Source organism: Chrysemys picta, chromosome 6 (genome assembly GCF_011386835.1).
Source record: "Chrysemys picta bellii isolate R12L10 chromosome 6, ASM1138683v2, whole genome shotgun sequence".
Lineage (NCBI taxonomy): Eukaryota > Metazoa > Chordata > Testudines > Emydidae > Chrysemys > Chrysemys picta.
In genome coordinates, this window is record NC_088796.1 from 2,707,845 (window position 1) to 2,735,559 (window position 27,715).

The following is a 27,715-nucleotide window of genomic DNA, read 5'->3' on the forward strand; positions in this document are numbered from 1 at the left end:
GAGCTGGGGCGACCACATCTGCATGCAGTATTCAAGATGTGAGCGTACCATGGATTTATACAGAGGCAATATGATATTTTCCTTCTTATCTATCCCTTTCTTAATGATTCCCAACGTTGTTTGCTTTTTTGACTGCCGCTGCACATTGGATGTTTTCAGAGAACTACCCACAGTGACTCCAAGATCTCTTTCTTGAGTGGTAACAGCTCATTTAGACCCCATCATTTTATATGTAGAGTTGGGATTATGTTTTCCAATGTGCATTTCTTTGCATTTATCAACAATGAATTTCATCTGCCATTTTGTTGCCCAGTCACCCCGTTTTGAAAGATCCTTTTGTAGCTCTTCGCAATCTGCCTGGGACTTAACTATCTTGAGTAGTTTTGTTTCAGAGTAGCAGCCGTGTTAGTCTGTATCCACAAAAAGAACAGGAGTACTGAGCCATTACACACATTGAATCTATTTCCCCATGTTAAGTATCCTCACACCTTCTTGTCAAACTGTCTGAAATGGGCCATCTTGATTATCACCACAAAAGTTTATTTCCTCCTGCTGATAATCACTCATCTTAATTAATTAGCCTCTTAGAGTTGGTTGGGCAACTCCCACCTTTTCATGTTCTCTGTATGTGTGTATATATCTCCTACTCTATGTTCCATTCTATGCATCCGATGAAGTAGGCTGTAGCCCACGAAAGCTTATGCTCTAATAAATTTGTTAGTCTCTAAGGTGCCACAAGTACTCCTGTTCTTTTTGAGTAGTTTTGTATCATCTGCAAATTTTGCCACCTCACTGTTTACCCCTTTTTCCAGATCATTTATGAGTATGTTGAATAGGACTGGGCCCAGTACAGACCCCTGGGGGACACCACTATTTAGCTCTCTCCATTCTGAAAACTGACAATTTATTCCTACCCTTTGTTTCCTATCTTTTAACCAGTTAGCAATCCATGAGAGAACCTTCCCTCTTATCCCATGACAGCTTACTTTGCATAAGAGACTTTGGTGAGGGACCTTGTCAAAGGCTTTCTGAAAATCTAAGTACACTATATCCACTGGATCCCCCTTGTCCACATGCTTGTTGACCCCCTCAGAGAATTCTAGTAGATTGGAGAGGCATGATTTCCCTTTACAAAACCATGTTGACTCTTTCCCAACAAGTTATGTTCATCTATGTGTCTGACAATTTTGTTCTTTGAAACTATAGTAATCAGTTTGCCAGGTACTGAAGTCAGGCTTGCCGGCCTGTAATTGCCAGGATCACCTCTGGAGCCCTTTTTAAAAATTGGCATTACGTTAGCTATCCTCGTCATTTGGTACAGAAGCTAATTTAAATGATAGGTTACAGATGACAGTTAGTAGTTCTGCAATTTCACATTTGAGTTCCTTCAGAACTCTTGGGTGATACCATCTGGTCCTGGTGACTTCTTACTGTTTAGTTTTTCAGTTTGTTCCAAAACCTCCTCTAATGACACCTCAATCTGGGACAGCTCCTCAGATCTGTCACCTAAAAAGAATGGCTCAGGTTTGGGAATCTCCCTCACATCCTCCGCTGTGAAGACTGATGCAAAGAATTCATTTAGTTTCTCCGCAATGGCCTTGTTGTCCTTGAGCGCTCCTTTAGCATCTTGATCGTCCAGTGGCTCTACAGGTTGTTTAGCAGGCTTCCTGCTTCTGATGTATTTAAAAAAATTTTGCTATTACTCTCTGAGTCTTTGGCTAGCTGTTCTTCACATTCTTTTTTGGCCTTCCTAATTATATTTTTACACTTCATTTGCCAGAGTTTTTGTTCCTTTCTATTTTCCTCGCTAGGATTTAACTTTCACTTTTTAAAGGATATCTCTTTGCCTCTCACTGCTTCTTTTACTTTGTTGTTTAGCCACGGTGGCTTTTTTTTTGGTTCTCTTACTAGGTTTTTTAATTTGGGGTTTACATTTAAGTTGAGCCTCTATTATGGTGTCTTTAAAGAGTTTCCATGTAACTTGCAGGGATTTCCCTTTTGGCGCTGTACCTTTGAATTTCTGTGTGACTAACTACCTCATTTTTGTGTAGTTTCCCTTTCTGAAATTAAATGCTACCAGGTTGGGCTGCTGTGGTGTTTTTCCCACCAGAGGGATGTTAAATTTAATTATATGATGGTCACTATTACCAAGTGGTCCAGCTCTAGTCACCTCTTGGACCAGATCCTGTGCTCCATTTAGGACTAAATCAAGAATTGCCTCTTCTCTGGTGGGTTCCAGGACTAGCTGCTTTAAGAACAGTCATTTAAGGTGTCAAGAACCTTTATCTCTGCAGCCCGTCCTGAGGTGACATGTACCCGGTCACTATGGGGATAGCTGAACTCCCCCATTATTACTGAGGTTTTTATTTGTAATGTCAGTCTTATCTCCCCGAGCATTTCACAGTCACTATCACCATCCTGGTCAGGTGGTCAGTAATCTAATTCTACTGCTATATTCTTATTATTAGAGCATGGAATTATTATCCCTAGGGATTCTATGGTACAGTTTGGTTCATTTAAGATTTTTACTTCATTTGATTCTACGTTTTCTTTCACATATAGTGTCACTCCCCCACCAGCACGACCTGTTCTGGCCTTACGATATATTTTGTACCCCGGTATTACTGTCTCCCATTAATTACCCTCATTCCACCACGTTTCTGTGATGCCTATTATATTAATAGCCCCATTTAATACAAGGCACTCTCGTTCACCTATCTTATTGTTTAGACTTCTAGCATTGGTATATAAGCACTTTAAAAACTTGTCATTTCTTAGCTGTCTGCTATTACATGATGTAAGTGAGTGAGACTTTTTTTCATTTGACTTTCATTTCATTTAATTCAGTACTCGGTAAATTGGTAGAAACTATAGTAAAGAACAGAATTATCAGACCCATACATGAACACGATTTGTTGGGGAAGAATCAACACAGCTTTTATATTGGGAAATCATGCCTCGCCAATCTATTAGAATTTTTTGTGGGGGGTCAGCAAGCGTGTGGATGAGGACGATTCAGTCAATATAGTGTACACGGAATTCTAGAAAGCCTTTGACAAAGCCCCTCACCAAAGGCTCTTAAAGACACTATGTAGTCATGGGATAAGAGGGAAGATTTTCTCATGGATCAGTAGCTGGTTAAAAGACAGGAAACATAGACTAGGACTAAATAATCAGTTTTCACAAAGAGAGGTAAACAGCGGGATCCCCCAGAAAGGATCTATAATGGGACCTGTGCTGTTCAATGTATTAATTAATGATCTGGAAAAAGGAGTGAACAGTGAAATGGTAAAGTTTGCAGACGACACAAAATTATTCAAGATCGTCAAGTCCAAAGCAGACTGCGAAGAACTACAAAGGGATATTGCTAAACTGGGTGATGGGGCAACATAATGGCAGATGCAGTTCAGTGTTTATAAATGCAAAAATCATGCACGTTGGAGAACATAATCCCAACTCTCCATATACAATTTTGGGGTCTAAATGAGCTATTACCCCTCAAGAAAGAGATCTTGGAGCCATCGTGGATAATTCTCTGAAAACATGAGCAGAAGCAGTCAAAAAGGGTAACAGAATCTTAGGCACGATTAGGAAAGGGGATAGAAAGGCAGAAAATATCATAATGCTACTCTCTAAAGCGGGGGGGGGGGGGGCAAATTTTTTGGCCTGAGGACCACATCGGGGTTCCGAAACTATATGGAGGGCCCGGTAGGGAAGGCTGTGCCTCCCCAAACAGCCTGGCCTCTGCCCCCTCCCACTTCCCGTCCCCTGCCTGCCTCCCTCAGAAGCCCTGGCCCATCCAACTCCCCCTGCTCCTAACCGCCCCTCTGGGACCCCACCTCCTATGCAACCCACCCCGCTCCCTGACTGCTCCGACCCCTATCCACATCCCTGCCCCCCTGACAGGCCCCCTGGGACTCCCATGCCTAGCCAACCGCCCCCTGTCCTCTGACTGCCCCCTGGGACTCCTTGCCCCCTTTCCATGCTGCTCCGAGCACCAGGACTGGCAGCCGCGCCGCCTGGCTGGAGCCAGCCACGCCCCCGCGCAGTCTAGAGCACCGGGGCAGGCTGGCGGCTCCAGCATCTGACACCCCTCTTGGCAGTGGGAACCCCATTGTCCACATGCCTAGGTAGGCCCTGACACTAATGCTGGTTTTCCCAACACTCCCACGCAGCCGCTGCATGTTCTCAGAGTTCGGCCGTGGCTGCCGACGGCCCTGGTTTAGTGTTTCCCCCTTCTGGACCCACATGGTAGTGTAAACAAGTAACTCACAGGCTCTGCGAAGGAATTTCTGAACCCATGACACACTTTACTTTTAGACAGCACGGATCTATGGAAAGCAACAAATCTCCGTGCAGATCCCTGCCTCAGTTTCCTCACCACTGCAAGTGTCTGTCAGTGTCTTTACAGGGGGCCCAGGATTATTCCTGCTCAACTTTATCTCCATCGCATCTCTCAGCAGTCCCGCCCTCTGCTAGAAATGGCTGATGAGAAAAACCTCCCTTTTATAACAGTTGCAATCCCCTTTGTCACACTGTGACCACCTGCCGTGACTTCCTTGCCTGGTTACCAGCTCACTAGAAGAGGTTTCCCCAGGTGTCACCAGCTCATTGTCCTGCCAGGGCAGATTAGTCAATTGATGATTGTCCCCTTAGCACAAGAAGGATGATGCAAGGATGCAGCAAAAGACACCCAGCATGCCCAGCGTTCGTGCAGTCTCACTGGAATTCATCACTCCACATGGACCGATTGCCAGCAGCTCACACAACTCAGACCTGGATTGCAAAGCATGGCCTGAGATGTTGTGTGCAGTGTCCCTGCCCAGCCGCCGCTGGGCAACTAGGCCTCTGCTGAGACCCGCTGCTCTCAGCACAGCGATGCTGCCATCGGGGGGGGAGGGGGTCTGGGGTCCCTGCTGAGACCCGCTGCTCTCAGTACAGCGATGCTGCAATCCGGGGGGGGTGGGGGGCTCTGGGGTCCCTGCTGAGACCCGCTACTCTCAGCACAGCGATGCTGCCATCGGGGGGTGGGGGGTCTGGGGTCCCTGCTGAGGCCCGCTGCTCTCAGCACAGCGATGCTGCCATCGGGGGGGGAGGGGGTCTGGGGTCCCTGCTGAGACCCGCTGCTCTCAGTACAGCGATGCTGCAATCCGGGGGGGGGTGGGGGGGTCTGGGGTCCCTGCTGAGACCCGCTACTCTCAGCACAGCGATGCTGCCATCGGGGGGTGGGGGGTCTGGGGTCCCTGCTGAGGCCCGCTGCTCTCAGCACAGCGATGCTGCCATCGGGGGGCGGGGATCTGGGGTCCCTGCTGAGACCCACTGCTCTCAGCTGCAGCGAGGTGGGACTGGGAGGCACTTTCTGAGCCCAGGGGCTCATTCACTGCCCGTCTCTGACCCAAGGAGCAGAGACACCAGCAGCAGCCCGGACCTCCCCCAAGGGGTTAATATTGGTCTGTCAATCACCTTCCTTCCCTTCCTGATTGGCTGAATCTGTCCAGTTTTACTGGGCCTTAGCTACTGGTGGAGACGTTACTAGGCAGGATAGCAATGAGGGCGGACCCTGCCTGCCTCATTTTTCCATTGGTGTATTTTTGTGATTGGCCGTACGTTCCGTGTTGCCGGGTAGAGTCACCCCTCTTCCTTGAGCACTGTGGTTGGCGGACAAGGTGGCGGTTGGAGCTTTCTGATTGGCCAGAGCGATACGATTTTTTCCACTGGCTGCTCTGCTGCCAGCCTAAATTTCTGATTGGCGGGCGCGGCGTGTTGCTAGGCAGAGTAGCCGGCGCCGGGCGGAGCTCCCCTTCCGATGAGTCGGCTCTGAGTGTTCAGTCAGAGCGAAGCGCCCGGAGCCGCCGCCAGCCCGAGCCGAGCCCGCCGGGGAGACCGCGAGACCCGCCGCCGCCAGCCCCGCTCCGAGGAGCCGCCCCCCGCCCGCCATGGCTTCGGGATCCGAGTAAGTGCGGGGCCGAGCCCCGCCCCAACCCCCCCGCGGCCCGGTTCGGCCCGGCCCGGCTCAGCCCCTCCCCCGCCGCCCGGCCCGGCCCGGCCCGAGGGCGGCACTGCGGCTAGGCCCGGCCCGGCCCGGAGGAGCCGCGGCGCCGGTAGGCCCCGGCCTGGGCCCGAGGGGCCGCACACCGGGGTGGGCCAAGCGCCTGGGCCCTGCCCCTAACTGAGCCCGGCCCGAGCCGCGGTCCCCCGCGCCGAGCCGAGCCGAGCCGAGCCCCGCCGGGCGGGTAGCGGGGGCCGGGCTGGGCCCGATCCTGCTGTGTCATGCAGGCCCCGAGGGGCGGAGCCGGAGCCGGGGGTGGGCCCGGCCTGTGGGGCCTAGGCCCGCCCGAGCCAGCGGCTGGGCCCCTCTTGCCCCGGCGGGCCCCGGCGGGAGCCAGGCGCCCCGCATCGGAGCCGGGGGCGGGGCAGTGGCGGGGCAGCCCCGGCTGGAGCGGGCCTGGTGGCAGGTGCCGATGCTCGGGGGAGCCGCTGCGGCCGGGCCCGGCTTCCCCTGCCCCTGGGGCACTTCCTGCTGCTCCAGAACTGCCGCGTCATGTGGCGACAAGATGGTGGGGAGCTCCGGCTCCTTCCCCAGGCCCGGGCCGCCTCTTCTCCGCTTGCACATCGGGGGGGGGGGGGTTCTCTTCTCCCCCCCCCGCCTCTGAATGGGAAATCAGCCTAATTGTGGCCATTAGCACACGGAGCCCTGCAGGGGCTCGGGCTCGGCCTGCTGGGCAGCTGCCCTCCCTCCCACCGCTTGATTTGTCACCTTGCTCTTTCAAAGGGGGGAATTTCCACCTCTTGGCACTGAATTCTGCAGACACCCTGGACTCTGGGGTAGTGTAGCCCAGCGGCTCTCTCCCTTTCCAGACAGCTGTTCCCCTTTCAGGAGTCAGATTTGTCTTGCGTACCCCCAAGTTTCACCTCACTTAAAAACGACTTGCTTACAAAACCAGACATGCACATACAAAAGTGGCACCGCACACTATTAGTGGGAAATTGCTGACTGTCTCATTTTACCATATAATTATATAAATATTGTACTTATATTTCAGTGTCTAGTATATAGAGCAGTATAAACAAGTCATTATCTGTATGAAATTTTAGTTCGTACTGATTTTGCTAGTGCTTTTTAATATAGCCTGATGCAAAACTAGACAAATATCTAGATGAGTTGATGTATCCCCTGGAAGACCTCTGCGTACCCCCAATGGTACATGTACCCCTGCTTGAGAACCATTGGTGTACCCCTTGGGAACCCACAGGACAACAGTTGTGGGAAGGTTTTGGTTTTTAGACTCTGTTAGGGCATAGAAGGAAACGGCAGATTTTTGGTAAGTTGATGGCCATCAGCATCTCCAACCAAAATACCACAGACTAAAACATCATACTGATTGTCCTAAAAACAAATTCAGAGTAACCAGATAGATGGAAATGGGAACCAGGGTGGATTTGATTTAAATCACTAGCGAGGAAGACTCGATTTAATCATGGATTTCTACGTAAAAGTGCATTCTTGTTGGTTGTTATACCCTTAATACATATTCTTCACAGCTCAGAGATAGGTGTAGGTTTCATTTTTAGAAGGTACACACTATACATTTTTTTAAATGATTTATTTTGAAAACGTTTCGGATTAGTTTTACAGCTATATCAGAAAACGAATGATTGTTTGATTATTTCATTTACCAAAGGTAATTGAAGCAGATATTTATGAAGTCCTTGGGAGGTGAACTATCTCCAATTCAACGGGTTAATCATCAATATTTGGAGGATTGCTTGCCATGTTGTAATTGGAGGAGAACATCACCAGACAGACATTTAAATTGTTTTATTTAACTAAAACAACAACGTTATGTATTCTGTTTTTTTTCTTCAACAGCAAACACATAATATTTTAACAAAACAAGCATATGAATTTTTGAATTTTGTTAAACATTCAAGTTTTTTTAAAAATCAGGTTTGTTTTTGTTAAAATTATTTTTAACTAAAATAGTTAAATGAAATATTTAAAAAAAAACAGAAATTAAATTGACTGACTGTGTCAGCGAGGCCAACATGAGAAACTTAAAATATTGACTTCTGCAGCTAACTCAGTCATCTTCATCTTTATTTTCCGGTTTGTTCATAATCTGGAAAAGAAAAACAAGCTTTCCTGCTTTTTCAGGTCCCAAATGATTTTTCAATTTGGAATGAATTAGTCCAAAGGAAGAAAATATTCTTTCTACACCGGCAGAAGAAGCTACTGCTGTTAAAAGGTTTCAGAGTGGTAGCTGTGTTAGTCTGTATCAGCAAAAATGTGGAGTCCTAGTGGCACCTTAGAAACTAACAAATGTATTTGGGCATAAGCTTTCGTGGGCTAAAACTCACTTCATTAGATGCATGGAGTGAAAAATACAGTACTGCTTACTGTATTTTTCACTCAGTGCATCTGATGAAGTGGGTTTCAGCCCACAAAAGCTTATGCCTAAATAAATTCGATAGTCTCTAAGGCCTGGTCTACACTGGGGGGGATCAATCTAAGTTACACAACTTCAGCTACGTGAATAACATGGCTGAAGTCAACATACTTAGATCTACTTACCACGGTGTCTTCACTACGGTAGGTCGACTGTTGACGCTCCCCCGTTGACTCCACCTATGCTTCTCGCTCTGTTGGTGTACTGGAGTTGACGGGAGAGCACTCAGCGGCCGATTTATCACGTCTTCACTAGATGCGCTAAATCGACCCCCCCATTGGACTGATCGCTCCAGAGGTAAGTGTAGACATGCCCTAAGGTGCCACAAGGACTCCTCGTTTTTGCTGTTAAAAGTGAGATTATCACTTCAACAACATCTCTGAATCCAAGTGCTTAAGTGACTTCCACCAGTTCACTGATTTGACTTTCTTTAAAACATCATCGCAAACATATATTTCTTGAGTGCTTCTTATTCCCAAACTGGGTCTCTTTTACAGCCTGCTGCCATTATAGGTTTTCCCTTCTAGCGAGAGAATGGTATGGTAGATCTCAAATCAATGAAGGCTACGCTCAGAAAAAGCTCCAGACTTCTGGAATATGCTGCTCAAACAGTTTCACTTTTGTTTCTACTGCCTGTCCCTCCTTTCTCATAGTTATCTCCAGACTTCTTCTCCTTGTCCAGATCTAGTCTGCCCCCAACAATCTTCTCGTCATTGAACTTTTTGAAACTTTGCACTTTTAGAGAGAGGGAAGGGATTGACTCTGTACGCAAATTTGCAGAGGGACAAGAGGGTTGAGGTCTGTTATTTCACACCTATATATTTTAAAATATTTTTGCTGTTAACAAGGATGTTCTCTCTGGAGACACAAATCCACAGTTTGAGAACTGCAAAACAAAGCATCTCTGATGGTATCTTCTAGACTGAGCACTGAGTCCCATTGGGTAGATAGAAAGATTAACTGAAATAATCTCTACAAAAGCCCCTGGAACCCCATAAGATTGGGTCCCTAATCCATGAACTATTGGAACTCATTTACAAAACTTTTCTTAAACATGACATGAATATATTGTCTCGTACTATAGAATTAAAATTTATAATCCCTATTCCATGAGGAGATATCTTTGAGCTATAATGTATCTTAATTAAAACTATCTTTAGATAGGTTTTTTCCTCAAAAAGCATTTTATCAAAAAAAATCCAATTATTTTTTTAGAAAAATCATTGATTTGTATCCACCCTGATGGGAACTGACTGTCTGGTAATGGGCTCCAGTTGTACTGTTCCAAATGACACCTCAGCAAGATAGCTGCCATCAGCAGGCAGCTTTAAGGAAAAATTGTGTTCCTTATTTTTATAAATACCTGGGGAAAGTGCTAACTTGCAGCACAAACATTCTGGCTCAATCTATTATGAAACTGACCTCTCCCTCGGTATCTGTCAGCAGAGGTCCATCTGAATCAGTGCCAAAGCCAGTTTAACTACTAGTGTAGAGGGGGCAAAACTCCTATCAGACTCCTTGCAGAAACGTGAGTCTCAATCACATTTTCCAGCACAGATGCATATAACTTTGCCCATCTATGTCAGCAGCAAGTCAGTTTCCTAACGTGGATGGGCCCTCAGACCCAAGCAGAGTTGGTTCTTGCATCCTGAGGATTCTGTTGTCACAAATATGCTAATCCGTACTATAGGTTCCTCTCTGTCCCTGCTCATTCATGCTGTGTGCCAAAGTACATGGGCTTCCGGTTTCATCACAAGTTAAAGCAGCAGGAGCTTTAACGCAGGGAACTGATTAAGTGGCCTAGACTGTAAAGCTTGTTTTCTTGGCAGACAGGAGACTTGGGGAGTTCCCTTATAAAGGAAGGAAAGCAGTCTTGATGGATTGGGGCAGGAAAATACTGTGGGTGAGCATTAGTGCTGGGATTTCTCATCTCAGTTGGACCTTTGGACTGGGGAGCGTGTCCTGACTTCTGGACTGTATTGAAGAGAGAGGTTGAAGCATGCCGTGGACTCTGCATTTTAATCTAAACCCCTCAAAAGTACAGTAAAACTTAACATTACATATCTGTCTCGTGGGTCTGTGTAAAAAAAAAAAAAAAAAAAAAAAAAAAGAGGGACTGATCCATTTTCACTGGGCTCTCTAGTCTTAAGGACCTCATCAAATTCCCTCAAATTCTCCTTTCCAGGCTAAGAAACTTTCATCTTTTTCACTCTCATCTGTAACTACCATGTAGCCCTCTAAACGCCCTTGTTCCTTTCTCTGGACCTGACAACTGTTCATTGTCAGCAGTACCTCTAAGGTGAAGTGACTGAAACTGGCCCCGCTAGACTAGATGAGCACATGCCACTGTTTGGAATAATGTCTTCTATTTTTAATGCCCTCAAGCCTCTCGTTGCTATAAGTGCTGCAGACAGACAGCTTTTTCTGTCCATTAGACCAGAGGTTCCCAAACTTTTCTCACTGTGTACCCCCTTCGAGATCTGCCAGCTACTCCCGTACCCCCACCTTCTCCTCACTGATACTTTGTGTGGTTTTTCTTAACTCTACCTGTCTTTGTCCATCTGTTCATATTTCATGGTTAGGTACGATATAGTGCAGGGGTCGGCAACCTTTCAGAAGTGGTGTGCCGAGGCTTCATTTATTCACTCTAATTTAAGGTTTCGCGTGCCAGTCATACATGTTAACGTTTTTAGAAGGTCTCTTTCTATAAGTCTATAATATCTAAATAAACTATTGTTGTATGTAAGTAAATAAGATTTTTTAAAAATGTTTAAGAAGCTTCATTTAAATTAAAATTAAAATGCAGAGCCCCCCGGACCGGTGGGCAGGACCCGGGCAGTGTGAGTGCCACTGAAAATCCGCTCGCGTGCCGCCTTCGGCACACGTGCCATAGGTTGCCTACCCCGATACAGTGTAACAAATACAACTGAAAAAAACCCTCCAACTGAGTTCTGAGCCCAGTTAGGCTGGGCAGCTGAACCCACGCGGAACAGTGATTGGCAGTGAGGGCTCGGTATGTCAGCGGATCTGTGTTCTCATTGGTACATCTTGAAATAAACTAATTACTGTATTTGATATAACAAATTCCCACAAAGTTTTAAAGCTTCGTCGGAGTAGCTTATTATGAAAATGCAATAAATAAAATAATGAATAAAATCCACCATTGCACAATTTCTTCTGTGTGCTCCCAGGGGTATGAGTACCACAGTTTGGGAACTCTGCATTAGACTCTTTCCTCTAAGATCCTGCAAGTTCAAAGCTCTTTAACAGATCTTTTGCCTCTTGTGAATTAACTTATATTTATCCAGGCTAGGTGTCACCTGCCATTGGATTGCTCATTCACCCAGTGTGTTTAAATCCAACAGAAGTTTCTCACAGTTTTCCATAGCTTTTTAATTCACAGAACAACTTGCTTATAGTTTCAGCTCACTGTCCATTTCCTCCTCCATTTCACTAATAATTGTGCAATGCTGGTCTACCACCAGCCCCCAGGCTCACCTCTCCACCCTCAGAGGCAGCGATTCACAATGCCATTTCCTGTTAATTCAACTTCTTAAGTCATGTATGAGGAACCTTATCAGGAGACAGATTTTGTCCAGTAGGTGTGATTTACATTTGAAACACGTAATGAGTTTGGGAGGAATGATTATTGCTTTGTAGAATCTGTGCTGCCTTCACTCCCTGAGGTTATAGGTTACTTTTCAAAACATTGTACTAGTTACTTCGTAGACTTGCCATCCGTTTCCTCAGTATCAAGACCAAGATCTTCTAGTTTGTGACATCCGGGGTTTCCCTTGACTCTAGCTTTAAAGCTGGGCCACTAAGTTAATGACTTTCCAATCTACAAGAGCGGTGCTGTTTGTAAGGACCTTGCATCTCCTTGTATATACCTGCTGTTTCACCCAGAGGATCCTATCTTGCCTGATGACTTATAGGTTTTGAGTTATATTGCTCTGTTACCTCCTCATGGGAAACCTGAGTCCTTTAGAACTCTTCCAAGGCTGTTTCTTTGGGCATCAGTTCCTCCTACAGCCACACCCACAGCCTTTCTGTTTAAAGCCAGCCTGCCTGCCTGCCTGCCTGGGTAATTGCACACCGCACTTTACTCTGTGTGGACATTCATTAATCCCTTTCCTCATGAGATAGGACAAGAGAGCCCTGTTCTACAGATGGGGAAAGGCAGATACAGAGGTGAAAGTGACTTACCCAGGGCCACACAAGTCTATGGAAAGATGCATGCTTCCTGACTCAAGAGTTTGTGTTTTCCTTTAGGGCAGTACTGCCTCTTAGCTGGAAACTGCTTGTCACCGCACACTTGTGCTCAAGCTGGATTTCCAAACAGTTCCCAGATAAGGCAGCTGCCTCCTGTTCTTCCTGTGCTCTCTTCTCTGAAGTGGCAGGGAAGGGGCCAGAGCTGCATAGTTGTCCGCTCAGCACGAACTCGGTCATCACTGCACTGAAATCACATTGCATGTGCCTACCACTTGTCTGCAGATCACTGTAACATTTTTCTTAAAGATCCAGTGAACATGCATAACAAAGCAATTGATCATCTGTAGGCAACGTTCCCTGGGAATGTTAATGCAGAACACTGCACCCGCTTGCTCTGCTCGCCACCTCCCCCAAGGTTTGCTCTCTTAAAACTGTTGTTTGTTGCCCCCAAAGGAGTAACAGTCTAATTGTGCAACCATCAGTGTTGTCCAGTGGAACCCCTTTGCTCCCACCTGTGTGAACACTGGCATATTACTAAGGAGAAAGTGAAGAGTTGCCTCTTTGTTGGAACCAAACCAACCTGCTCTTAATATTCATCACTCCCGTATGGTATCTCTAAACTGTCCACTTGTGCCAGGCAGCCGTTAAGAAGGGAGCAGTTAAAATGCTCTGCTGATGCTGTACCAGAACAGCTTGCAACTTCTGCAGGCTCTTAAATGATCACTTGGTTCAAATTCATACTTAAAAAGCACTTTAAAAATGTACCGCTTCAGCATTTTTGCTCTTCAGTTTACTCAGTTTGGGCAATGAAAATAAACTTTCAGTTTCATTTCTTGGTGGGTACTAGCAGAAAGCTGCAATGTTCGGTGTTTGAATGCTGCAGGGAAATGTTTACATCCAAACAAAACTGTTTTCATGGACACTTAGAACTAGGGGTGGGCAAAGTTTTTGGCCCGAGGGCCACATCTCGGAATAGAAGTTGTATGGCAGGCCATGAATGCCCACAAAGTTGGGGTGCGGGTTCTGGCTTGGGGGGTGGGGCCAGAAATGAGGAGGTCAGGGTGTGGGAGGGGGCTCCGGGCTGGGGAGGGGGGTGCGGGCTCTGGGATGGGGCTATGGATGAGGAGTTTGGGGTGTAGGAGGGTGCTCTGGGCTGGGATTGAGGGATTTGGAGGGCGGGAGGGGGATCAGGGCTGGGGCAGGCAGTTGGGGCGTGGCTCAGGGGGGCAGGCTCCAGGCAGCGCTTACCTCAAGTGGCGCCCGGAAGCAGCGGCATGTCCCTTCTCTGGTGGAGGCGCAGCCAGGCACCTCTGCACGCTGCCCCGTCTACAGGCACTGCCCCTGTAGCTCCCATTGGCTGCAGTTCCAGGCTAATGGGAGCTGTGGGGGCAGCGTGCAGAACGGAGCCCACTGGCTGCCCCTACACGTAGGAGCCGGAGGGGGGCCATGCCGCAGAAACTGCATAGAGCAGCCCCAGACCTGCTCCCCAGTGGGAGCTCAGGGGGCCGGCTTAAAACAGCTGGTGGGCCGGATCCAGCCCGCAGACCGTAGTTTGCCCACCTCTGCTTAAAACTATTCATAAACATGTATTTAGGTTTGTTAGTTTTACCTGACAGACCTCAGTGGGCTAAACTCGTTTGAATTGGGAAATTGTAACATTGCCCTTAACTCCTTGCTCTGTCTCACAACTGCTGATGCCCTGGCCTCCAATGTCAGTTTATTTCAATGGTAAATCTGTCTTCACTTCAATTAAAAAACTCCTTGTGTGTGGTCTGGGATTTGTGACCAAATAGATTCCACCCTCCTGGACATTTCTATGGGATTGTTAAGCCCACAATTTGCATATGAGTGCTGGTGATTGTCTTGCTACTGTGTCTTTGTTTTTAGGCAAGAGCCATTCCAGGAACATCTCCATTGTCCTGTCTTTCATAAATATCTTCAAAGGCTCCCGTGTTAGCCAAAATCACTTTCTTACAGAACTTAATTCTGCCCTCTCACTTTGCTCTCCGTGTAGAACTGAACCAGGTGCACTCAAGAAGATAATTGTATTTTGTCTCTCAGACAGGTGTAGTTTGTAAAAGAGAAGGTAGCCAAGGAAGTTTTTAATGTGTGTAGACAATGGAGACCAAAGCAGGGTTTGCCCGGAAGTGGGGGAGCAACATTACCCAAACTCAGCAGTTCTGTTTCTTTCCAGTTCTAAAGCGGACGACTTATCTACTGCAATTCTAAAGCAGAAGAACAGACCCAATCGGTTAATTGTCGATGAAGCCATCAATGAGGACAACAGTGTTGTATCGCTCTCCCAGGTGTGTCTCAATTAAAGTTAAGAACTGTGTACTTAATATGCAAACTTTCAGTGTCCTTTACCCTGAAGCTCGGTATTAGGCCATTGTTGAACATGCTACAAGAATGTAAAGATTATATAGAAAGCCATGAGGAAACCGCAAATGGGCTGTGATGGGTGAAAATGGTTTCTTATAGGTCTCTTGCCTGTAAGACTTCTGAGCAATTATCATGGTTCTCTAACGAGGCTAGTGTTCAAGCGGGAGGCCTTGGCCTTGCCCCAGGATAGGCAATTGTGGGATCCCAGGTTTCTTCATGGCTCACTCAACACTACTATTACCAGGGTGTAGCACTTGGGGGTCAGGTTGCTGTCTTCCAAACACTTACATTCTGGCCTTGTCAAATGCATGGTCTAATTCTGTCACTGTTCACAGGCAAAAATGGATGAATTGCAGCTGTTCAGAGGAGACACAGTTCTGCTAAAAGGAAAGAAGAGGCGAGAAGCAGTCTGCATTGTCCTGTCAGATGATACCTGCTCAGACGAGAAGATTCGCATGAATAGGGTTGTTCGTAACAACCTGAGAGTGCGCCTTGGTGATGTGATCAGGTGAGGTCTGCTTTGCTAGCTTGGTGTATCTTCCTGGATTTGTTTAGCTGGTTCTGAACTAATTCAGTCAGTAATGGAGATGGGGATTGTAGCAAGTGTTCAGTTACCTTTCAGGGTAGTTCTGAGAAGCGGTGCCTCTTAAAAGAGAATGGCCTGTAGCTGGAGTCTAAAGTGTGCTGCTAGCTATATGACTATTCCTAAGACCGATACAGGGGGACTGTTCTGTGGACTACAAAGGGGGTTTTCAAAAGAGCTCAGGTGATTTAGGAGCACAAGTTCCATCTCTCAATCTCTTAGCTGTCTTTGAAAATCCCACCCCACAATCTCTCGTCTCCCTAAATGTTACGTTTGACTGTTGCATAGTTTAAGCCTATATCTTTTCACAATCTGAATATTAGTAGACATGGTAATGGTCATTTCAGTGAAAAGGGATATTGTGTTTCCCCATACTGTCTGTAGCTTAGGCATTGAACTTTTGCATGAGAAGCAGAAGTTGATATTGTTTGGAAACAAAAGTAAAAGTGACTAATCTGTTTTCATTGTCAAAGCTGCGTGAAAAGTGAAACAATCAAATAGCATAAGCAATGAAAAATTAAAATTCCATTTTAATCTGAGGAGTTAACAACTCATGCAGACGTGTTGTGGGAGTCCTGCTGCTTGAGACTTCTAAAAAGTAGAGTGAGCTAGAACTATAACATGCATCATAGGGAACCGTCTTGCATTGACTTGAGGGAGATGAACTAGATTACTTAACAGAGGGAAAACCTGTAAATGGCTCTAAATCACAGCAATGTCCTTTTGTGTGCACAAGTTGTGGAGGGCAAGCTGCTGCTGCAGCAACTGAGTTGGCTCCTAATCCAGCACTCCCCAAATGTTGGGTGGACATCTGAGGCTCCTGTTCCTTGCACCGGATTTTCAGGAGTGAGATCTAGATTCATGGATTCTAGGACTGGAAGGGACCTCGAGAGGTCATCGAGTCCAGTCCCCTGCCCTCATGGCAGGACCAAATACTGTCTAGACCATCCCTGATAGACATTTATCTAACCTACTCTTAAATATCTCCAGAGATGGAGATGCCACAACCTCCCTAGGCAGTTTATTCCAGCGTTTAACCACCCTGACAGTTAGGAACTTTTTCCTAATGTCCAACCTAGACCTCCCTTGCTGCAGTTTAAGCCCATTGCTTCTTCTATCCTTAGAGGCTAAAGTGAACAAGTTTTCTCCCTCCTCCTTATGACACCCTTTTAAATACCTGAAAACTGCTATCATGTCCCCTCTCAGTCTTCTCTTTTCCAAACTAAACAAACCCAATTCTTTCAGCCTTCCTTCATAAGTCATGTTCTCAAGACATTTCATCATTCTTGTTGCTCTTCTCTGGACCCTCTCCAATTTCTCCACATCTTTCTTGAAATGCGGTGCCCAGAACTGGACACAATATTCCAGTTGAGGCCTAACAGAGCAGAGTAGAGCGGAAGAATGACTTCTCGTGTCTTGCTCACAACACACCTGTTAATACATCTCAGAATCACGTTTGCTTTTTTTGCAACAGCATCACACTGTTGACTCGTATTTAGCTTGTGGTCCACTATAACCCCTAGATCCCTTTCTGCCATACTCCTTCCTAGACAGTCTCTTCCCATTCTGTATGTGTGAAACTACTTGTTCTTCAGACTCTGCAAAATATATTTTTTGGTACCTTTGCAGAGGACTGAGGTACTTTCTGATGGAGTACCCCAAAGTGGCATGCTTTGAACAGCATATGGGAAAAGGTGACATCTGAGCTGTCAGGCTGTGTAGCTATGATACTGGATTGAAAGTAAAGATGGGTTCGTAAGGGTATTGAGTAGACTACATAGCTGATGTTTACAGCTGTAACAATTACTTATGACATGACTATTCCTCATAACCCAGTAGCTCCTCCCATAGATCATTCATCTCTTACCTCCTAAAATCTCAAATAATCTTTTCTGAATCGTCGGTCTCTCAGCAACTAATCATCTCTCCTTTAGTCCATTTATCTCTGCCTAGGTCTCTGTCCGGTGCCACCTCTTGAGATTTCATTCCAAATCCACAATCACTTGTCTTAACTTGGTCCCAGAGGCCAGAAATCTCTGAATTCTCCTTGGCCTTAGACTTTTCCTTGCTTATCTCCTTTGCCTGTAAATTTCCTGTTGCATTTCTTACTGTGGCCTTGCCTCTGCTGAAATCCTGATTCATGTCTTTATCACGCCTTCATTCTTGGTCTCTGAATTCCTCCTCCCTCTGGGCCACTTGGTCTCTTCCTTTACTCTTCAACTTAATTCCTTCTCTGTACAGCATTTGCTAACATGGTGTATAAAAGGTGCTGTGCAAAGCAGGGCTTGAAAACACTCAGGTGAACAGTAGGACACACTGTAGGTGCAAGCTTCCTCTAAGTGAAATTGACAAGTCTCTTGTCACTTGCTGATTCTAGTGAGATCTTCATTTCACAGCTGCTCAGAAGCTTTCGCCAAAGTTATTAGCAGCAGGAGCTCAGTTTTCTGGTGTTCAGATCAGGAAGAGAGGGATTTTCTCTGCCCTCTTTATAGCCTTGCCAGCAGCAGCTGCTTGTTAAAATAAAAAGTAGCCATTGAGTCTTCCAGCTGCCCAGAATGTTACCTGCACACATTAGGGCACCCCACCTTTTCCCAGTCCGTAGGGCTCCAGGCGAAAAGCACCTGCCCTTACCCAAGTCACAGGGCTCAGGGCCACCCGTACCCAATTCGTAGGGCTCAGGGTGTAACTAACCTGGTCAATGTAAGCACCCACACCCTTTCCCAATGCGTAGGGCTCCGGTGTATACTACTTCTGCAGGTATGCAGGACCTTTTACCAGTGAAAGAGCCTTACACAGTAATATCCCAATCCGCTGTGTATTAACAGTTACCGCGCAGAATACACATTAAGCACACAATGCCATGCTCACCAATCCTGATCACGCAGGTGGACTTTCCCTGTCAGCCAGGCAAGGCTGGTCTCATCTGGGTCCTAGTTGCTGCACATCACTGTCGTGCAGAGGATTCTTAACAGCTCTGATCTTAGGCTGAGTCTTGGGGGTGAGATCATCTTCTTCTCTTCCCAGCCGGTCTCCTTGGACCCCAGTTTATATAGTGAAACTTGAGTCCTGCGTAGCTATACCTTAACCAGTCTAACCAATGCTAACATATTGTAACATAAACAACAAGGAGTCTGGTGGCACCTTAAAGACTAACAGATTTATTTGGGCATAAGCTTTCGTGAGTAAAAACCTCACTTCTTCGGATATTGTAACATAATTCTCTGACCAATTCTATCCCACTACCCTAATTAACTTACACCTAGCAAAATTAATTATACAGCAGACAGAAACAATTAAAGAACCAGACAGAGACCAGACAGGTAAACAATAGGGAAGTGGGGACCATCATGACAAAACAATAAAGAAATGGGGATTTCACAACCACAACCATTGATAAGTGATTTCTTGCCAGACAGATGCTATCCAACTACGTGTCCTTTAGCCATCTTAAGATGTGTTTCTGTATCTGGTGATAGTGGGGCCATTAGGACGGGGTCTCCTCCTTCACAGCCCGATCTGACAGTGTTTTAATGTAATGTAGATGGGATGTGAGGAGGTGACTTCCTGCTTCTCCGCTAATGGCTGCCGCTCGGCCGCTCTTTTAATCTGGCTGCAGACGACGGCCTTAGGCTTAGGCCTTACAATCTGGCTGCAGACGAAGGCTTTAGGCCTTACAAGAATGCACTAGGTAGTAACTGGGGTGGTGGCTGGATACTTGTCCACTTCACTCTGCTGCTTGGGAAGGAGGCTCTGAAAGAACCAGGTTTGGGAAGCAGCTCTCTTTTCCAGCAGTCATGGTGGGAAGGGTGGAGAGGAACAGAGGAAAATGAGCAGAGTGAAGGACAAGCTCTAGTATGGGTGTCAGGGGAGCGCTTCACATACTCATAGAGCAGGGTGGATGCACCCTGGGGTTTTCATCCTGGCATTGGGAGTCCCTGTATTTTGTGCCTGCCTTTCCAGGCCCTGTGTATAAGAATGAAATGCGTTGTAGCTTACTGGAATCTGCTTGTGTTTCAGCATCCAGCCCTGCCCAGATGTGAAGTATGGCAAACGCATACATGTGTTACCGATTGATGACACAGTGGAAGGGATCACAGGGAATCTGTTTGAGGTCTATCTCAAACCATACTTCCTGGAAGCATATAGACCAATCAGAAAAGGTAATGACACCTACCCCTAAAATCAGGGGGAAAGATGAAAGATTGTGACACACTTTGTAAGGAGACTGATCATAAGGAGAAGAGCTCCAGAAACTTGCCTGGATCTGTACATGGCATTAGGGTAGCTTGAGTCTGACTGGTGTTTTTGTGACTAAGAGTATGTCTGCACTGCAATTAGACACTTACGGCTGGCTCAGGCTAAGGCGCGGTTCCAGCTGTGGGTTGTTGTTGTTTGCAGTGTAGATGTACCTCCAGTCCTACCGTGCCTGGTCTCGCTTCCACCACTGAGGAGCCAGTAAATTTCCAGCTGCTGGCTGGCGCAGAGCAGCATAACGGTCCTCTAGTCACAGGGTTTGTGTGGCTCTACAATTGCTTTTGGTGCACGTGCAAGAGAGGATCATAAAAGGCTGGGGTGAGGCTGGGGAGAATCTTGTTAGACTAACGTTTTTTTTTTTTTTTTAATGGGATTACAGGGTGGTTTGATAAAGGTAACGGTGTTGACACAATATTGTTAGGCTTCTTTGATTTTGTACTTCACAACATTTTGATTAAGTAACTAGAATGATATAAAATCAACATGGTACACACGAAATGGATTAAAAACTGGTTAACTGACAGGTCTCAATGAAATTGTAAATAGGGGATCGTAATTGACTTGGTGTGTTTGTAGTGGGTCCCGCAGCAACTGGTTCTTGGCTGCACACTATTTAACACTTCTCCCAGGTCATTGATAAAAGACATCAAGTGATCCCTGATAAAGTTTGCAGATGACACACTGGTTGGGAGAGTAGTAAATAATGAAGAGGGCAGGTCAGTGCTACAGAGTGATCTGGGTCTCTTGGGAAGCTGGGCATTAGCAAACAGTAAGCGTTTCAGTATGACCAAATCTGAAGTTGTATGTCGAAGAACAAAGAACACAGGCCAGACTTGCAGGATGGGGGACTCTTTCCTGGAAAGCAGTAGTTGTGCAAAAGAATTGGAGTTTCTGGTGGATAATCAGCTGAACATCAACTCCTAGTGCAACACTGGTCAAAAGGGTTAATGGGATCCTGGGATGGATAAACAGGGAAGTACCTTCATGGGGAACAGAAACTTGATAATAGATGGCTCTTCAGTCTAGCAGACAAAGGCAGAACAAGAGCCAATGGCTGGAGGTTGAAGCCAAACCAATTCAGACTAGAAATAAGGTATACATGTTTAACCGTGAGGGGAATTAACCGTTGGAACAACTGACCAAGGGTGGTGGTGGATTCTCCACGACTAGCAATTTTTAAATCAAGACTGGATGTTTTTCTAAAAGCTCTGCTTTAGCCCAAACATGAATTAATTCAGGGAAGTCTTAAGGCTGATATTATAAAGGAGGTCAGACTAGATCAGCGGTTCTCAAACTGTGGGTCGGGACCCCAAATGGGGTCGCCAGGGCTGGCGTTACTTACTGTGGCCCAAGGGCAAAGCCGAAACCCAGCCACACCCTCCTCCCTCCTTCTCGCATCTAGGGCTGAAGCCCGAGCCGCACTGCCCAAGGCCGAAGCCCGAGGTCTTCAGCCCTGGGTGGCAGGGCTCAAGTTACAGGCCCCCACACCTGGATCTGAAGCCCTTGGGCTTTGCGCCCTTCCCCCCACCCAGGGTGGTGGGGCTGGGGCTTGGGCTTTTCCCCTTCTCCGCCCGGGGCAGCAGGTCGGGCAGGCTCAGGCTTCAGTCCTGGCTCCTGGGCTCGTGTAGCAAGTTTTGTTATCAGCAGGGGGTCATAGTGCAATGAAGTTTGAGACCCGCCGGACTAGATGATCCCAGTGGTCCCTTCTCATCTTCTAATCAAGCCAAGGGATCAGAGAAGGGAATATGTCAAACTAAGGGATCTGGCCAGTCAGGTTTTCACCCCTGTGGTAGGCACTGCACAGAGCTATGGGGAATTGTCCTGTTCTGGGATCCAGAGCTTCCCACTTCCCCTGGCTGCTTCTGGTGCTGCTGGCAAAGAGTCCCCCCTCCCCTGGCCAGTGCTGACAGCTTGGTGGTGGGAGGGGAAGGCCGTCTAGGTACCATACTTTCTCTCAAACTCCCATGGAGTGAAGATGCGGAGAGGAAGGGAAAGTGAGAGGAGAGACAGGAGGAGATGAGTGGGTAGGCTGCACTCCCAGGTTTGAAACTTGAACTCTGGCAGCCACTTGTTTTGCTTGCAGGGAAAAAAAATGAGAGGGAGCCTTGGTTGGAGTGACCTTCCTTTCCTCCCCTCTTCCTCTCCAAGTGAAACTGACAGCCAGAAGGAATTTAGTTACTGTGCATTGAGGATGGGGCGCATTGAATTGGTTTCTTCCGGCCACTGCATTGTAGTTTTGGAGTTGGGCTTTCTCTCATTCCACTACTAGCCAGTCAGTTTGGCTGACTTTCTTTCTGGGTCTGATTCCCAGTATAGCGCCCCCTTCCTCTCAGATCTGCAGTGGCACAGGAATTGCAGATCCGAGAGGAAGGGGGTGCTATACTGTGGGAAGGCCAGGCGGCCTGTATTGGGGATCTGTAATCACTCACTTTGAGAGCAAGCATGATGCTGTTTGCACCCTGATTTGTGCGTGCTCTGGGAACTGCAGGTCATTGAAATGTGATGGTTCTTCCAGGTGACATCTTCCTTGTGCGTGGAGGGATGCGTGCTGTGGAGTTCAAAGTGGTGGAGACAGACCCAAGCCCTTACTGTATAGTGGCTCCAGATACAGTAATCCATTGTGAAGGGGAGCCCATCAAACGAGAGGTAAGCTGAGCTCCAGCACCTGGTTTCTCCCCCAGTGTCCTTTTTGCAGAAGAGAGACTATTTCTGGGGGGTCTCTGTCCGTCTCCGGATTTTGGGCTTGCTGTGCAGATTTCACACTTCCCTTTGGAGCATCTAATATTAACCCCTGTCGGACAATGGTCTCTGCTCTGGAAGCTTACGTTCATAACTTTGCTAGACACTACAAATCATGGCTTTAATAGACACTGGATTTCTGGCTTAGGACAACAATCTGTAACCCACTAACCCGCTTGTTTTGTCCTATGGCTGCAGAGGTGTTAACAGACCACTTCACCTTGAATGGTCTCTTGCAACATACCTTAATTACTTATGCTAAACAATTTGTTCCACCTTTATTTAGCTGTGACACTCTTTGGGCTTGTCTACACTTAAAATGCTGCACACTTCAGTGCAGACACCACCTATGAGGGGTTCTCGTGTCAGCATAGGTAATCCATGTCCTGGAGAGGAAGTAGTTAGGTTGATGAGAGAATTGTCCTGTCGATCTAGCACTGTCTACACTAGGGGTTAGGTTGGTTTAATTGCATTGCTTAGGGGTGTGGATTTTTCATGCAGTTATTCCTACTTAACTTCCTAGTGTAGACCAGGCTTGAGTCTCTTTCCCAGACCTGATGAAGATCTCTGTGTAGCTCAAAAGCTTGTCTCATTTACCAACAGAAGCTGGTCCAATCAAAGAGGTTACCTCACCCACTGCTCCTGCAAAAAGAAGAACAGGAGTACTTGTGGCACCTTAAAGACTAACAAATTTATTAGAGCATAAGCTTTCGTGGACTACAGCCCACTTCTTCGGATGCAGTTCCTATGGTCTGTAGCAGATAATGTATATGATGTGGCTGACCAAACTCAACTCTCTTCCTGTCAGGGAAAGGAGTGAATGTGGACATTAGAAAAGACTTCCAAAAGTATCTAGTGATTTTTTTTTTGTGTGTGCGCCCAATCTGGGATACCTAAAGGGGGCTGGTTTTTGGAGGGTACTTCCTGTAAATCAGGCCCCACTATACGGTGTCTCGGGTTGGGGCATCCAAAATTGGAGACATTTCAAAGCACTAGTTCCTCTTGAAAGTCTTGGCCATTCTGCATTTAGGGTAGGAAGCACTGAAGGTACTAGGCGTATGGGCCCTACCATTCATTAGGCGCAGGTGCCTTTTGAAGTCTCATGTAGGAGAATCTAGCGTGTGAGCCCCTACAGCTGATCATGTCTGCAGCCACTCACCTAGCTATCTGCTGGAAACCATTCCCATTACTGTAAATAACTACCGCTGAGTACAGGTGTCTGAACAGCCACGAGACCTGAAATCCTGCCACTAACGTTGTGGGGTTTGAATGTTACACTGATAGTATTAGCTAGAGCTGGCTTTGAACTTCCTGCAGAGTTCGGTGTCTTTACCTTCCATACTGTGCGTGAGTCGGTCCTAAAATAAGAGCCTCTCATGCGGTGGAACTGCCTGTTAGCCAAGGTGCTTTGAGTGCCTTGACTGAAATATATCTGCCTAATTCCTTAAACTCTAGCTAATCCCTGACGTTGGGCTCCCCTTCTAATTTCATCTCTAGGTTAGCAATACTAGAGGGTTGCATGCTTCGTTGCTTATGCAGACCCAGCTGGCAGATGGGGGGGGGGGGGGGGGCAAGAACACAGCCTTCATCCCTGAACTTAGAGCTTTTTTACAAGAAACTACCACTAAACCTACATTTGATTAACTTGTCTAAGCTGCTGTGCTTTGTTTGATCAGTTTCATATCAGCTTCCCCTGGACAGTACCCATTTGATGCTGCTTTTCTGACTGTCACCACAAGCAGTAAGGTTCTTCCCACTGGTGCCTAGAACGTCCCTGAGATTGGACACGTTCTTCAAGTGTCAGACAGAGAAGTGCCGTTGAGCTGAGTGTTGGGTGTCACTTCACTCAGCCAATAAACTGTGGATCTTCAGCCAGGCCTTTAGCTTGTGCCAGAGCCGCTCAGCTCTGCACTCTGCCACGAGAGGAGACGCTCCCATAAATGGTCCTTGATGTCATGTAGGAACTTACTGTAAATAGTCCAGGTTTGCTAGTTGGTGATAAGCTCTTCGTGTAGTGACACATCAGGTGCGGTGATACCAAGGCATTTGGATACCACAGTGATGGATGTGGTATAAGAGCTAGAATAGTCTTTGGGGCTAGCATCATAGTCTGTTGCTTGATGCGAACCAACTCCCTCACAAGCCTGAAATGTATTGTATGTGGTAGGAGGCAAAGTACTCGCATATGGATCTAATTCTGGGAAGGACATTGAAAGGGACGAGAGACCCTGGCAGCATCCCTGCTCCCTAGCAGCTGCTGGGTGGCGGGAGGTATTTTAAAAACATTCAAATTTCACTTCTAAATTTGCTGGAGCTCCTCAGCTGGTTCTGTGTAGCCACATCACAGGCTGTTGGTCAATGGTCTCCACTGCACAGTTAGGTAGCTTACTCAAGAAGCTAGGTTTGTGATCACGCCATGATTATAGCTTAAGATGAATACTACTTAGCAGTGACATACCCTTTTTGCTCTCTAGAGGGAGTTACAAACATTGCCCCTCTCAGCATCTCACCATTTTACATCTGAGGAGATTAACGCTGCGACGCTGTGACCAGCCCAAGATCACAGGCAAATCCATTAGAACTGGTTCCCCATTTTGTGCTACGGCCAGTGGCCTGTGCCCTTCCGTAATCCAGTTGGAAGAAAAGAAACTTACAAGTCCTGTGGGGACCCCACTGCTTTCTCCAGCACCTGAGGTCTCCCAGGTCCTGCTTGGCTGAGGAGAGTGTTGAACTAAGTCTCTTGTTTCCCTTGTGCACTAATGACTTCCCCTGTTGGCAGGATGAGGAAGAGTCCCTGAATGAAGTGGGCTATGATGACATTGGAGGCTGCCGGAAGCAGCTGGCCCAGATCAAGGAGATGGTGGAGCTTCCGCTCAGACACCCTGCGCTTTTCAAGGCCATAGGTGTGAAGGTAAGGGTCTGCAAGTGCCAGATGAATGATCAGCCTAGCCCAGTGTTTGAAGCTCTGCTGGGATCTTCCTCCTTGGTCCAGCAAGAATTTGGGAGTGTGCTTGGTGCTGGGGGGGGAAGTAACCTGTGACCTTCCTTGCTGACCACCTGAGTCCCATTGCTGGCCTAGGAAGCTACCTTAGGTGTTCAGGCCACCACTGGTGGGTGCGGAGTGAAAAGCTAGAAGCCGTGGTCTATTGCACAGTGCTTGTCCCCGGAGAGACAGTGATGTGAAGAGCAGAGCCTCGCTTTGGAACAGCCCGGCCACCTGTTGGATAGTTCTCGGTTCTGTGTACTGCAGAAAGACGTTAACAGTGTTGATAAGACTGATTGTTGCTGCCTGAACTTGCATCAGAGCTTTGGAGTGAATGCACTCTTCAGATTCTCTTCAGGTTCATTGGGAATATACGTCGACGTTTAAAATTAACATACTAACAAAGGCCCTGCTCCTTGTCCTCAGCCTCCCCGTGGAATCCTGCTGTATGGCCCTCCTGGTACCGGTAAGACCCTGATTGCACGTGCAGTGGCTAACGAAACTGGAGCTTTCTTCTTCCTGATCAATGGTAAGTTGCATGAATTCCTTCTGCACCAAATCTACTTTAAGCACTCGTTTGAAAGGTGCGTCCAGCTCAGGGGGACAGAAGGCATCAATGCTGTTTGTAAAATACCCTCAGCTGAGCGGAGCCACCTCGTTTTTAAGTCTTTCCTGACCTGTTTCAAGCCTGCCTCTGGGCCATTTGGAGCCCATCCTTGAGAAACCCCTCTAGTGTCAGCATGGAGTAAACTACAGTCTCCTCATGGACAAGAAGTAGTGTAAAGGTGTGTTCAGATCTAGGACATCGATTCTTTCATCTGCTGAGGGGCTGGTAGGGAGTGTGGAGGTTGCGGGTTGACACATCTGGCTAGAAAATACATCAGCAGAGAGCGTCAGCCTCTGCCAGCATATTTCATTCATGAATGGGTAATGCTACCTAGCTGGCCTGGAGTGGAGCCCTCTATGGTCATTCTTGGTATGGGGAGCTCCCTACCAGTGAAGGAGAGAGCTGTTCTTGCTTCACTTCATATCAGCTGGAAGGAACTTTCCCAAGGGCTGTAATGTGAGTCTTACAATTAACAAAAGGGTCAAAACTCCTTATTAACCCCTTCATGGGATCCCCAAAGGGCTGGGTCAGAGTGACCTGGGGAGTATCTGACCTAGCCAGCAATGGCCAGGTTACTATCACGTTTTTCTGTTTGCTCGGCCTTCTGCCGCACTCGGGGACTGAGGAGACGTGCTTAGGAACTGCTTTTTCTTTCGATTTTGGTCAGATTGCATCGAACTGTGTCCTGGGAGGGTGAAAGCAGCAAATGGACGGTGCAGTGTAAGAGTGACCAGTGTCTGGAGTTGGCAAGCTCAGTATCTTTAGAGCAACCCCAGGCTGGAGGACATTGTGGGTAATGCACTAGCTCTTCCTCTAGAGGCTTGAGCTCCCATTGCATCCCAGAATAATTGCATAGTAGGTAATGGCCTAGTCTTTGAATGGGAGTCCCCAGACTGCCGTAGGGCAGGATCTGGGTGCAGCCACAGAGCTGCATGGGGAAGCCTACGTGAGTACTGGCTCTATCATGGCAGTCAACTCCCCTCAGATACTGTAAAGAACATTCAGTCCTGGGGTTCCATTGCCACAGAGGTGGGTGCAATAGAAAAGAACCTTAATAGAGTGAGTCAGTAACACTTGTCATTGTTTGCCGGTTGTAGGAGATCTCTTAGCCCCTCCAGGGGAGTACTTTTCCTCCTTCTGGAATTCACATGCTTACACAAGGTCTGTCCCTGCTGAAGTCTCTTCAGACTGTCTGCAGAGGGGCTAGTCTGGAAAGCTGGCTTGTATTGTCTGTGCACTGCAAACCACACAAACAAAAGGCAACTGTAGTATTTGACTCTTTCCCTAAATTCTTTACCATGTAATTTGGTTGCATCTCTTTCAAGTCAGAACTGACTCCAGCAGTTTGCCGTGATATGATGAGTCCTCAAGAGAGAACTAGATTGAGTAGAAGTGAAGATAAAAGATGGCTCAGTTATTCCAACTATGACTGTAGATAGCTGGTTTGGAGACTTTAGGCAGGGCCGACTCCAGGCACCAGCGAACGAAGCAGGTGCTTGGGGCGGCCA

At 47.1% G+C, this 27,715-nt stretch overlaps 1 protein-coding gene across 1 annotated transcript in view; it reads left to right on the forward strand.

Moving 5' to 3' along the window:
- The first annotated feature begins 5,772 nt into the window (after window positions 1-5,772).
- Window positions 5,773-27,715, forward strand: part of VCP (valosin containing protein) — a 32,518-nt gene continuing 10,575 nt past the window's right edge. Inside the window, exons 1-7 of the mRNA XM_005311687.4 lie at window positions 5,773-5,953; window positions 14,854-14,965; window positions 15,377-15,549; window positions 19,642-19,784; window positions 22,394-22,524; window positions 25,397-25,528; window positions 26,027-26,129. Coding sequence (XP_005311744.1) covers window positions 5,937-5,953; window positions 14,854-14,965; window positions 15,377-15,549; window positions 19,642-19,784; window positions 22,394-22,524; window positions 25,397-25,528; window positions 26,027-26,129 — 811 coding nt within the window. The 5' untranslated portion in view covers window positions 5,773-5,936. The remainder of the gene's footprint in view (window positions 5,954-14,853; window positions 14,966-15,376; window positions 15,550-19,641; window positions 19,785-22,393; window positions 22,525-25,396; window positions 25,529-26,026; window positions 26,130-27,715) is intronic.